The sequence below is a fragment of the Bufo bufo genome, chromosome 6 (assembly GCF_905171765.1).
Source record: "Bufo bufo chromosome 6, aBufBuf1.1, whole genome shotgun sequence".
Taxonomy (NCBI): Eukaryota; Metazoa; Chordata; class Amphibia; order Anura; family Bufonidae; genus Bufo; species Bufo bufo.
In genome coordinates, this window is record NC_053394.1 from 365156549 (window position 1) to 365170843 (window position 14295).

General features: G+C 41.2%; 1 protein-coding gene across 1 annotated transcript in view; it reads right to left on the bottom strand.

Annotated features, from left to right (window-relative positions):
* ANKFN1 (ankyrin repeat and fibronectin type III domain containing 1) overlaps positions 1 to 14295 on the bottom strand; it is a 492277-nt gene that overhangs the window by 153409 nt on the left and 324573 nt on the right. Inside the window, 1 exon segment of the mRNA XM_040436007.1 lies at positions 13907 to 14057. Within this exon segment, the coding sequence (XP_040291941.1) occupies positions 13907 to 14057 (151 nt within the window).

The following is a 14295-nucleotide window of genomic DNA, read 5'->3' on the forward strand; positions in this document are numbered from 1 at the left end:
GACATGGCTGGATGATAGCTATGACTGGGCGGTTAATGTACAAGGTTACAGTCTGTTTAGAAAGGATCGTCAAAACCGGAGAGGGGGAGGGGTTTGTCTTTATGTAAAGTCCTGTCTAAAGCCCACATTCCGTGAAGATATAAGTGAGGGACATGAACATGTGGAGTCACTGTGGGTAGAGATACATGGAGCTAAAAACAACAATAAATTACTAATAGGAGTTTACTATAAACCACCTAATATACCAGAGTCCACAGAAATTCTACTACTAAATGAGATAGACAAGGCGGCAAATCATAATGAGGTGCTTATTATGGGGGACTTCAATTACCCAGATATAGACTGGGAAACTGAAACTTGTATATCTCATAAAGGAAACAGATTCTTGGCAATAACTAAAGACAATTACCTCTCCCAACTGGTTCAGGACCCGACTAGAGGGACGGCCATACTGGACTTAGTATTAACCAATAGACCTGACAGAACAACAGACGTGCAGGTTGGGGGACACCTGGGAAATAGTGACCATAAAGTAATAACCTTCCAATTATCATTCAAAAGAGCGTTTCTACAGGGAGGAACAAAAATACCAAACTTCAAAAAAGCTAAATTTAGCCAACTAAGAGAGGCCATAGGCCTAACTAACTAGGACAAAGTCCTCAAAAATAAAAATACAGCCACAAAATGGGATATCTTTAAAAACATCCTAAAATCTCATTGTGAGAGGTACATACCGTATGGGAATAAAAGGTTAAGGAACAAAAAGAAACCAATGTGGATAAACAGAACTGTAAAGAAAGCAATAAATGACAAAAAGAAAGCATATAAAACACTAAAACAGGAGGGTGGCACGGAAGCACTGAAAAACTATAAGGAAAAAAACAGAACATGTAAAAAACAAATAAAAGAGGCCAAACTAGAGACCGAGAGATTAATTGCCAAAGAGAGTAAAACTAATCCTAAAATGTTCTTCAATTATATAAATGTTAAAAAGTATAAATCTGAAGGTGTCGGCCCTTTAAAGAGTAATGAGGGGGGATTCGCAGAGAGCGACGAGGAGAAAGCAAAGCTGTTAAATATTTTTTTCTCCAGTGTATTCACTGAGGAATATAAACTGTCAGATAAAATGCTGAATGTTGAAATAAATTCCCCATTAAAAGTGTCCTGTCTGACCCACGAAGAAGTACAACAGCGACTTAAAAAGATCAAAATAGACAAATCGCCAGGACCGGATGGCATACACCCCCGTATCCTAAGGGAATTAAGTAATGTCATAGCCAGACCCTTATTTCTGATATTTGCGGACTCTATACTGACAGGGAATGTTCCACAGGATTGGCGCATGGCAAATGTGGTGCCAATATTCAAAAAGGGTCCAAAAACAGAGCCTGGAAACTATAGGCCGGTAAGTTTAACATCTGTTGTGGGTAAACTGTTTGAAGGTTTTCTGAGAGATGCTATCTTAGAGCATCTTAACGGAAATAAGCAAATAACGCCATATCAGCATGGCTTCGTGAGGGATCGGTCATGTCAAACTAATTTAATCAGTTTCTATGAGGAGGTAAGTTCTAGACTTGACAGCGGCGAATCAATGGATGTCGTGTATCTGGACTTCTCCAAAGCATTTGACACTGTACCACATAAAAGGTTAGTATATAAAATGAGAATGCTCGGACTGGGAGAAAACGTCTGTAAGTGGGTAAGTAACTGGCTCAATGATAGAAAACAGAGGGTGGTTATTAACGGTACATACTCCGATTGGGTCACTGTCACTAGTGGGGTACCTCAGGGGTCAGTATTGGGCCCTATTCTCTTCAATATATTTATTAATGATCTTGTAGAAGGCTTGCATAGTAAAATATCAATTTTCGCAGATGACACTAAACTGTGTAAAGTAATTAACACTGAAGAGGACAGTATACTACTACAGAGGGATCTAGATAGATTGGAGGCTTGGGCAGATAAGTGGCAGAGGAGGTTTAACACTGACAAATGTAAGGTTATGCACATGGGAAGAAATAATGCAAGTCACCCGTACATACTAAATGATAAAACACTCGGTAACACTGACATGGAAAAGGATCTAGGAATTTTAATAAACAGCAAACTAAGCTGCAAAAAACAGTGTCAGGCAGCTGCTGCCAAGGCCAATAAGATAATGGGTTGCATCAGAAGGGGCATAGATGCCCGTGATGAGAACATATTCCTACTTTACAAATCATTAGTCAGACCACACATGGAGTACTGTGTACAGTTCTGGGCTCCAGTGAACAAGGCAGACATAGCAGAGCTGGAGAGGGTCCAGAGGAGGGCAACTAAAGTAATAACTGGAATGGGGCAACTACAGTACCCTGATAGATTATCAAAATTAGGGTTATTCACGTTAGAAAAAAGACGACTGAGGGGAGATCTAATTACTATGTATAAATATATCAGGGGTCAGTACAGAGATCTATCCCATCATCTATTTATCCCCAGGACTGTGACGAGGGGACATCCTCTGCATCTGGAGGAAAGAAGGTTTGTACACAAACATAGAAAAGGATTCTTTACGGTAAGAGCAGTGAGACTATGGAACTCTCTGCCTGAGGAGGTGGTGATGGTGAGTACAATAAAGGAATTCAAGAGGGGCCTGGATGTATTTCTGGAGTGTAATAATATTACAGGCTATAGGTACTAGAGAGGGGTCGTTGATCCAGGGAGTTATTCTGATTGCCTGATTGGAGTCGGGAAGGAATTTTTAATCCCTTAAAGTGAGGAAAATTGGCTTCTACCTCACAGTTTTTTTTTGTCTTCCTCTGGATCAACTTGCAGGATAACAGGCCGAACTGGATGGACAAATGTCTTTTTTCGGCCTTATGTACTATGTTACTATGTTACTATCACTGTCTTAAATCCTGTGGATACTTTTGCACCTAAATTAATAAATGCAAAATTCAGCAACTTTCTAAATTGAGACTTAGTTTTCATTAAAAGGAACACTGCTTCTCTTTCTAACAGCTCTGTCTACTCTACTCCTCTATTCTCTCAGCCTTAGGGATGCATGGGGCAGATCAGAATGGGAAGAGGCAGGAAAGAATCCAAGGAGAGCAGTTCACAAAAGCTGTAGATAGTAAGGAAGGCACATACAAGGCAGTTTTTGAGGGCTGAATCACATAGGTTTCACAAGTGTGAAGAGACAGCAGAGCATCCAGGCAAACTCTGCAGGGAGAGAGAAGGGGAATCATACATTTTTCAGAATTAGTGTCTTTTAGCACAATAAAGAAGAAATTCTTCATGGCTGTAGAGGCTGAAATTATTCCAGAAATTAACCTATGCTAATACATCAAAGCTAGTAAAGATGGCAGCATCCTGGGTAAACCAACCATATTAAACATGTATGACTGAGAAGGATACATCCACATGAGAGAAATCTGAAACTGGGATCACTTTGTAAATTGTATATCCCAAGGTCTGAAAATAAGTGATGAAATGGCAACCTGAAACTTAATGCAACTTTTTAATTCAAGGTAAACAGTAATATTGTATATTGCATGTAAAAATCTGCTTTTCCATGTCAAAGGTGTCAATTGTTTTTTACGGGATGAATAGTATTTTTTTGTACTATGTTTGTGGTATGTAGGACTTTTTGATCACTGTTATTCAATTTTTTTTGTGAAAAAGCTGACTAAAAAACTGAGAATTCTGTGTTTTTTTATTTTTTACATTACGGCATTCACCTCACATTAAATTTATAAAAATATTTTAATAGTTCAGACATTTTTAAACACAGAGATACCTGATATATTTATTTTTTATTATTTGTATACTTCTATATGTAAAATTGGGAAAAGAAAGTGATTTAAACTTTTATTATTATCTGAAGGCAGAGGGAGCCGTATCCCTGTGCCTTACCTCACAGATGCCACGATCAGTGTTAATTGCGGCAACTGAGGGGTTAAATGATCACTGTTCCCCGTCAATGCAGCTGGATGCCTGCTGCATTATATATTTTTCAACTTATTTTATTATTATTTTATAAATAATGTATTGTAAAGCATTAATATTCCAGCTTCAATCAACGCATTGTATTGCGTCAATATACTATGCAGTTTTTAACTAACACTTTGTACTGAACTTCATCAGTATACTGTACTTAACACTTTGTACTGCATTATTATTACAGTTTTATTCAAGAAATTGTATTGTGTTGATATATTATTCTAAATTGTCAATACCAGTATGCAGTGTGTTTTGTAGCAGGGGGGACATTTAATTTAGCCTCTATAAATTACAAAACACATACATGTTTGGTTCTGTTTAATAATCTATGTACAAAGCATGTGACTTTTTATTTATTGACTTCATAATAAAATGTCTTGTAATTGGGAGCTGTAGTAGGGCAAGCAGCAGTAGCAGCACCAGCCATCCAGCCAGTAGTAGCAGTAGTAGCAGCAGGCACACATTTTTCCTCACTTCCAATAGGTACCAAGTTATTATTGAGAAGAAAGAGGATAACATTGTGGACTGGATGTCTCATTCTTCCTCTGAGTCACATAAGGATGATCTCACTCCTAGAGATGCGCCTTCATTTTCCTAAGAAGTGGCAACAAAACCCCATGTACATTACTATGGTAGACACGCAAGATAGTCTCCCTGTTGATGACTTGTGTGAAAATAGTCAGTGTTTGAACTGCCATGAGTAGGAAGTCCAGGCGGAGGAGGGGATCTCTTTCAAAGCTGTGTTATTGTTGGTAGTAAAAATAATGGCACTTGTCATCACGGTGATATAGGTAGCTCAGTTGGAGCCAACCGAAGCTCCAACAAAGGAAACAGAGACATTTGGGGCAAATACAGAGGAGGGAATTGTGGGGGCGCCAAGGAGCCCACAATGGTATACTATAGTCTAATAAGAATGGAGGAGAATGTAAGGACTATGATGATGATTGTGTGTTGGACAGGAGAGTAGTGGCCGTGGCACCAGTAAAGAGCAAAGGCAACATATGGAAAAAAGCTAGCAGGGCCATACCTGCTTCTATTGTATTCAACTTTGAAAGCTTAAGATACTGTGGGTCCAGGCTCAAATCGTGCTAGACCTAGGCCAAGCTCAGCTGCAATCAGCTCTGTGCAAGTATCACCCATCTGGCAGTTTTTCTGCATAGTGTGTGCAAACGCCATGTGCAAGATCTGCCGGATTAAAATAAGCTGTGGACGTTAAAACCAGACATAGCCACCACGTCTCTGATTATGAAGTGTTGCATATATTTGGTGATTATATATCATAGCTAGAGATGAGCAAATTTTGAAAAAATTTGATTTGGCCGGTTCGCCCAATTTTTCGGAAAAATTTGCTTCGATCCGAATTTATTCGCAGCGAATCGCGTTAAAAAACGGCTAGTTCTGGGGTGCCTTTATAGGGGTGTAGAACACTGTGCCTTGCAGTAACACGCATATAGAGTCTGCTGTGGTAGTGAAACAATACTGTGAGGCAGTATGACACGCACATGACAGGTGTCGCTCTTAGAATCACTGCATACTTCACGTATTTGGGCAGTCACGGAGCCAAAACTGTCCAAATAACTCAAGTATCAGCTCACTATTTTTCGCTTTATAAGACGCACTCCCCCCCCCCCCAAAGTGGGGGGAAAAAGTGACTGCGTCTTATAAAGTGAATCTGTCGAAAATCAGCCCGCATGTCCATAGTACGCAGCTGCTGCTTGGGTCCGCTTCATAGAAGAGGAAGGGGGAGGAGAGCAGTTCTCCTTCTCCGCTGCACTGCTGCCTGCCTGTACTGCTGATTGGTGGTGTGCGCCGGCGGGAACTGCCGCCTCCACTAATAAGCTTACTCCCTCCCCCAAGTCCCTCCAGCCTCCCTCTGGCCATGAGCAGACTGGACTCTTCTACATCCCAGCCTCTCAGTCCGCACACACAACAGCCCGCTGCACTCCAACTCTCCCGGTCTTCTCCCCTCCCGGTGCTCACCTTCTGCTCTGCCTAATCAGTGTTCGCAGCCCCGGATCCACTCACTCACCTGCAGCCGCCTCCACTCCAGTTACCCCGCAGCGAGCGCCTGCCTGACATTGACCCTCAGTATCGGGAACCCGCAACTTTCACGTAAGCCCCGCATCCAACACTTCTCCCCCTAAAATTGGAGGATTCCAGTAAAAAGCATACCCACTCACTCTCAGCCCTTCTTTCTTTGGCCAAAAACACGCCTACTTTTCCTTCGTGTCCCCGCCCCTTCCCCGAGGTGATTGTCTCTCCTGTCATATTCCGCTCAGTTCCGCCATAGCCCTGCTGATTGGTGGTGTAATAAGCTTCCCCCCTCTCCCCAGTCCCGCCAGCCTCCCTCCGGCCATGAGCGCCATTGCCACAGACCACCAATGGAACTGCTGTGAAATAGGGGATAGAACAGGGTGACGGAGGCCACTACAACTCCTTCTTCCCTCCTGTCACCTAAAGTCCCTGATAAGTGACAGCTCTGGGGCTGACCTAAAAAGTAACTGTGTGTTAAATAGGACTATAACCCCCCTCATCCATAAGAATGCACACATGTACTGCAGTGCATGGGTGCATTCTTAAGTATGGGGGGGGGTTATAGTCACATTTAATATAAACACATATCAATTACATTACTGTCTCCGGACAGTATTAATATTAAATGTGACTATAACCCCCCTCATCTTTAAGAATACACCAATGTACTGCAGTATATGGGTGTATTCTAAAAGATGAGGGGGGATATAGTCACATAACAGTGCGTCATCCAAAGATCTTTCAAATATCGTAACAGTGTGTCATCCGTAGATCCCCCATAACAGTGTAAACTATTATTGCTATTTTATTAAATATTTTAGCACACCTTTTGGGTCAAAATATTTTTTTCTATTTTCCTCCTCTAAAACCTAGGTGCATCTTATCATCAGGTGCGTCTTATAAAGCAAAAAATACGGTAGATGTCTACAGAACCTGTTCTATTAAACGCTTAGAAAAGTAGAGCCCCCCCGACAGAGTGGAGAGGGTGTCAGCAGTAAGTTTGTGTTGACGTCACTGATTATTTTGCCCTTCCTCTGATCCGTCAGAACAATAACCCGCAAAAAACAAATCCTGCCTGTGGAGCATCTGCCTTCACTCGGTCCGCATTTGGTCAGTAATCCATCAGTATTGTTAAAGCCAAAAAAAACAGGAGTGGATCTGAAACAGAGATGACATGTGAACCGAATATTTGCATGTCTTCTGTGTTTTGTACCCACAGATAAGATAAGAAGAAGTGTCAAATAAATGATGATGTTAGCCAGGCCGAAAGCCAAAATAGTGGATCAGTCATGAAGTGGGGAAGGGTGGGAACAGCATGAGAAGTCCACAGAGTGGACCTATGACATAGTGGTGAGGTGGAAGCACCATGAGGAGAACACAGAGTGGCCGAATGGCAGGGTCTGGAGGTAGTGGCAGTATGAGGAGGCCACCGAGTAGCAAAATGACCAAGTCTGGAGTCGGCAGTAGTCTTGAGCATGAATATTCGAATAGCGAATTTTTATGCGAATATCGCCACTTCGAGAATTTGCGAATATTTAGAATATAGTGCTATATTGAGAAGGAAGCAATGTCAAGTTCACAACAATACTTAGTGCACCAATCAGTAATCTGTAGTCAGACCTGCTAAAATGTAAAGTTGCACGTAGTGCAAAAAAATATTCTAATCATTGCCGATTAGCGCAATCGCGAATATATTGGAGCAGTTGACTCTATCTGCATATAAAGCTATTCTAATGTTCTGCCATTCCAACCATTTTCTCCAGTCTCAGGAAACTTATACCAGCTTGAAAAATTTTGCCAAAGTGACCCACGCCTTCGCCTTACGAATTCGCATTACGCGATTTTTACATTGCCGATTTTTTTCATTTAATAAAATAATCTCAAATTCTCGAAATTCGCAAATATATGAAAAATATTATACAAAATATTTGTGAAATATCGCGAATTCGAATATAGCCCCTGCCGCTCATCACTAGTTGGCAGCAGCATGAGGAGGCCACAGAGTGGCACATTGACAGAGTCTGGAGGTGGCAGCAGCATGAGTAAGCCACTGAGTGGCTCAAAGACAGAGTCTGGAGGTGGCAACAGCATGAGTAGGCCACAGAATGGCACAATGACCGAGTCTGGAGGTGGCAGCAGCATGAGTAGGCCACAGAGTGGCACAACGACAGAGTCTGGAGGTGGCAGCAGCAGCATCAGGAGGAGACCACAGAGTGGCACAATGACAGAGTCTGGAGGTGGCAGCAGCATGAGGAAGCCACAGAATGGCACAATGACAGAGTGTCGATCGACCAAGATACTTCTGGGGGAACCTGCCTGGCATGAACAGGCCTCTAGTAGCTACAGACAATGACAAGCCAAAGCTTTAAGATAGCTTTGAGCCTGGAAGAGTTGCGACGTTCATCAAGATACATCACTAAAGATTTTACTGCATATAACTGCAGTGCTGAACACTGAAAACAATTGTTTTTTCCAATGAAATACATCAATAAAGAATTTACCGCATATAAGTACAGCACTGAACGCTGAATAAGATTTGTTTTTACACTGAAATAAGTCACCAAAGATTTTACCGCATATAACGGAGCACTGAGATGGAGAGGGTGTTCAGATTCCCCTCCCACTATACGGATGTCTCAGAAATGAACAGCTGCTCCCGACAGCAGCTCCTGGAAAGCTCAAGGAGAGTCCCGGTCTTCCAGCATCTATTCGCTCCGCTGAAGGATGATTTTGAAAGTGTGTAGAAGCCACACGGGGCCCCCACGCTGCAGATTTATCATTGAGACATCATGGAGATTTTACCGCATATAACCGCAGCACTGACCGCTGAACAAATTTAGTTTTTCGACCGAAATACTTCAATAAAGATTTTACCACATATAACCGCCGTACTGACTGACTGCTACCGCCGCTACTTCCGTGAACCCCTGCACCACTACTTTGCGGGTAGGTAGGCTGCTGCGAAGCAGGTGCTCTACCCCGGGCACGTTTGGCTCCCGACCTCCCACTGCTGTCACCCTGCTGACTCCCAGCCATGCTTTAAACACATATAACCGCTGCCGACGTGAACTGAGAATGTATTTTTCTGTTTGTACTGAAATAGGCCATTATACGCTTTCACCAGAATTAACTGCATAAATGCACTGAGAATATATTTTTCTTGTTGAACTTGAATACGACCCTATACGCTTTCACCAGAAATAACTGCAACAGTGCAGTGCGTATATATTTTTCTTTTTATACTGTAATACGCCCCTATACGCTTTCACCCGAAATAACTGCTGAAGTGACCTGAGAATATATATTTTTTGTTGGACTGAAATAGGCCACTATATGCTTTGACCAGAAAACAATATAGAGTGAAGTGCGTATATATTTTTCTTGTAGTACTGAACTACGCCCCTATACGCTTTCACCAGAAATAACTGCAACAGTACAGTGCGTATATATTTTTATATTTTTTATTGAAATAAGCCCCTATACATTTTCACCAGAAATAACTGCAACAGTGCAGTGTGTATATATTTTTCTTGTTGTACTGAAATACGCCCCTATACGCTTCCAACAGAAATAACTGCAGAAGTGAAATGCGTATATATTTTTCTTGCCATACTGAAGATACTAGGTAATATACTAAGATATAAGCCACTAAAGGCTTTTCAACATAACACTTGCAGCCGAATAACAAAAAGCTGGAATGACAGAGCTGTCTAATGACTATTTGGATTCCCAAATAATCGTTCCCTGCACTTGTAAATAACTTTCCTATCAACGTCTCTCCCTGCACTAAGATGCTGTGAAATCATTCCTATCCTTTCCCTGCAATTATAAATATTTTTTTCTTTTTTTTCCCCCACAAATTTTTTTTTACTTGCTGTCACTAGCACCTTCACACGTCTGTCCCTGCACTCTGAACGCTGGAAAATGGCAGAATATAAAATGGCTTCTGTATTTATAGGGCTGTGACATCACAGGGCTGGCTGCTGATTGGCTGCATGCAGGCATGTCAATCTGGGTGATCCTACCTTCCCAGAGTTCCTTGCCCCATGTCCTCAGTCCTCACACGTGTAGCCACCATTTTAGGAAAATTGTGATTCGTTACCACAAGGTGCGAGGAAATTCGCATTTGTTGCGAATCAAATTTTTCCTGAAATTCGGATCGAATTCCACTTCGTCAGCTTCGATTTGCTCATCTCTAGTCCTAGCACAATGGTCTATATGGCATCCTGACTGTCCTTTCAAAGTTGGCATTTTTTATGTACTTTAATAATTAACAAGTAAAGGTGTATTTATATTGGTATCATTTATGGTAAAGTCTGGTCCTTTTTTGTTAGTTTTGGCGTTTAGAAAAGTCATACCACACATCAAAGTGTTTGTAATAAGCTCATTGACAGAAGCAAAAAAAACAGCAGCAGTAACAGACAGTTCAGTCTAATGAATATAATGGGGCAGTATTTTTTTTTGTGTTGTTTCAGGCACCACCTGATGTACCACCTGAACAACCAGGTTCAATTCTACCTGGACTGTGGCCTTTCTCCGGCACATTCTATATTCACTGACCCCATGGACTGACAGATTGAAAAAGTGACCACAACTGCCCCAGTTTTCTATAACAGTACTGTTTTGTTCAGCGTCATCTCAGAGAAGGAAACATTACTTTGCCAAAATTAGGCATGGGTCCACGAGGATTTTCACACACATCTGACTGAAGTCAATGGATAGATCTGCCATTGCTGACAGTGGCTATTTATCGCCAGCCACTGCCACTGTCTGCCTGCCTATGATCATGTTCCCTACTATATTGCTGCAGCTGCTGCCACCACCTCGGCTGCTACTCTGCCTACTACAATTACCATTACTTCTGCACAGCTACCACTACTACTACCCCTACACAGCTGCACACACAACTCTACTGAATTTTTGGTTTCATGCTGTACTGATACTGCTGTTAATTTTGCTGCCACTATTACCCCTACAAACCTTTATTTTTCCACATCCACACTGTACTGCTGCTGCTCCCAATTAAAATGAAGAATTTTTCAAGGCTTGTTCAACTTCAGAACAAGCCACTGTTTCTTCTGACATTTACACTTGTGTGTATAAACAGGGGCAGGTATCTGCCCCCGTTAAGACATCATTTTTAGTGGCTTGTTAAGAACAAGACCCTGTTGTTTTCTGATAACATGTGTTCAAACACCATTTTTCCCCAATAAGGGACAATTTCTTGACTTTTTTTTATTTTAAAAAGCGTAACATGATGGCGCAGAGTGTTTTTAAATAGGCTGTTTGTTTACACCATCAAACATGTTTACCCATAGCTACATATATCAGTGTCACTCTGACATTATTTGCTATTGCTGTCATTGCGTTAGAGAACTTAAAAGGGGGAGTTGGGTAGAAAGAGAGAGTAAGCAAACAATTGAAAAATGTAAATAAGGTCCTAAGAGACCTCAGAGTTTTATATACCAATTTTCAGGCCAATTGGAGCAATTTTGATTTAGAATACATTTGGAAGCAAATCAATTTTTTGACTAATCTGGCGAATTGAACACAAAACTAATTTCAAGACATTTGTTCATCTGTATAACAAATTATATAAATTAATGTCAGTAGCTATATTTAAAAATTCTAAAATGTATTTTTTTTACACTTACTACAAAGTCACTCATTATTGTGCCTCATATAGATAACACAGGATCCACTGTTCACAATAGGAGATGTGACTGTTGTAAAGCATTTTTGTTAACTGTTAACAGCACTTCAGGCAAGATGGTCGTCCTCATAAAAAAATAAAATAAAATCTACACTCTACATTTAAATCTCTAAATCTATGCATTTCACTATTTGGTTTTAATCTGTTAAAACATATAGTTGATACATTCCCTTTAAGACTAGAGCTACACCTAGTCGTTTTATCTCTCACTACAAAAATTGCTGATATCACTGCCCATACACATGTATTGATAAGCTGAAATTGTCTACTAAATCACTGCTGTCAAGTGCTATTTCTTAGCAATTTATATAAATATTAGCTGTTTTTTAACTTTATAAGATGCAATAAATGTCTCTTGGAAATCACTTATTAAAGGAGTTGTCTCATCTGAGACAATGGGCGCATATAGCTAGAATATGCCCCGATTGTCTGATAGGTGCGGGTCCCACTGCTGAGACCTGCACCTATATCGAGAACGGAGCAGGACAAAGTGGTGGCTGGAGGACTCCGGTCCGGCCACCACCAAGCTCTCTCCCCTGTAAGAAGGTACAAGGAATCATCGTGTATGATAGGTATGTGTCACCGAGGTTACTGGCCTCGTGGAGTAAGAGAAGTTTTTTGTGTCAGCAGCAGTTGCTGTTTGACACCTTAATACTTAGTATGGTTGCATAGCTGATCCAGGACGGCTCTTACTGGGAGTAGTCAAAGTGCTGGGTGGGTGACTACTCCCCATGTTCCAGGCCGGGATTTGCCAGGCCTAAAAAAACAGCCAGCACTGCCAGGTGAGGAGGATTACCTCAGTCTGACAGTGGAGCTCAGGAGGTGTGTGTGCTGGGATCTAAGGCTTGTGCCGTGCTGGAGGGCTGAGACCTGTGTGTAAGGGAAACGGGCCCCCTAAAAGCCTGCTATGGACTGCTGGAAGCAGAACTGCCAACAAGGTGATTTTTGTTATGTTGGACTTTCCATTGTGTGTGAACTAACACCAAGACTGCAAAGTGATGTTTTGTTTTTGCTTTATGTGTGAATAAACACAGAAGTTTGATTTAAGAACTGGTAATTTGCCTCTGTACTGCGTCCTCACACCCTGTCTACCAGAGCAAATCCCCACACCCTATAGTAGTTAATGGTAGCACACCTCACATGACTGGCCACCGCTCCCATTCACTTCTATGTGCCCGACGGAAATAGCCGAGCTTTTTTCGGCAGCCCCATAGAAATTAATGGAGGGTGGCTGCGCATGCAAAGTGCGCCCTCCACCACTTTCGGGGCTCCGCTGGGACCTGCATCTATTAGACATTGGAGGCATATCCTAGCGATATGCCCCAATTGTCTCAGATGAGACAACCTCTTTAAGGTATGGATTACTCTATCAAAAAAGTCTTATGACAAAATGTCTGATTGTAGTCCTAGTCATAGTTGTTACCTGTTGTAGGTTATCCATAAATGTCAGATTTATGTCATATTTTGTTAGCTGCTAAAAATCAATTCATGTCTATGGTGCTTGTCCCATGTCCCCATCTATTGTCAAAGGAAATTTTACAGGATTGGCAATCACAAATTTTGTATATTGAACTCAAATTGCATGGGGGGGTCATTCACGCTTTCATGGGTGTCTATGAGTAAAGTCTTAACTCATAGGACAGTATAGTCCTTTGAACTCCTGAAACAAGAAAGTCTCATAACTGTATATAAAATTATTATATCAGGCATATATATTGCAACATGAGTGTTAAAGAGAATCTGTCACCTCTCCTGACATGACTGTTTTAGTGACTACTTGCATTCCTTATGTAATAACAATTCTGGAGCATTAGGTCTTATGACTATGATTTGCTTTTCCTTTAGTATTCATTCTAGAAGTTGTGGATGAATTGCTAGCAGTTTGCAATTAAGGTCCAGATGGATGTTACCAGTTGGGGGTGGTTTCTGCACATTCTGACATTATCCAATCGGTAACAGCCATCTGGACCTTCATTGGAGACTGCTGCCAATTCATTCATAAACTTCTAGTAGGGAAAACAGAGGAATGGCAAAAGATAAAGTCATAAGACTAGACGGTACAGGATTGTTATTACATGAAGAATAGAAGTAGTTACTAAAGCAGACATGTCAGGAGAGGTGACAGCTTCTCTTTAAGTAATATTTTCCATGAAGGACTTCGGGTAGAGGTTTCTTTACCTGGTGAAGAGGTAGATTGATTTGTTTAAGTAGGGCCTTCACTGCCACCTGGAGATCGTACAGAAACTGTTGGGTATGTGCATCCAGAGAGAGCTCGAGATTTTCCAAAGACTCTGAAATGGACAGATTTTGAATCCATTCCCATTCATCTCTAAGGACAGAAATTAAAAGAGTTTGAGAGACAATTTTTTTAAAATAAAGTCTTAATTTTAGACAGCTTAGAACTAGACAAGATGTACCAAGTTTATCACAGTAATCCATGCTGAATGATAATTTTGACACATCTTGAGACACTGTTGTCCAACTTTTTTGTTGGTTTACATTAAACCATAGTTTTGTGCTAAAATGTTGGTGTAATGTGGCTCATTTTAAACCCTAATATCCTTCCC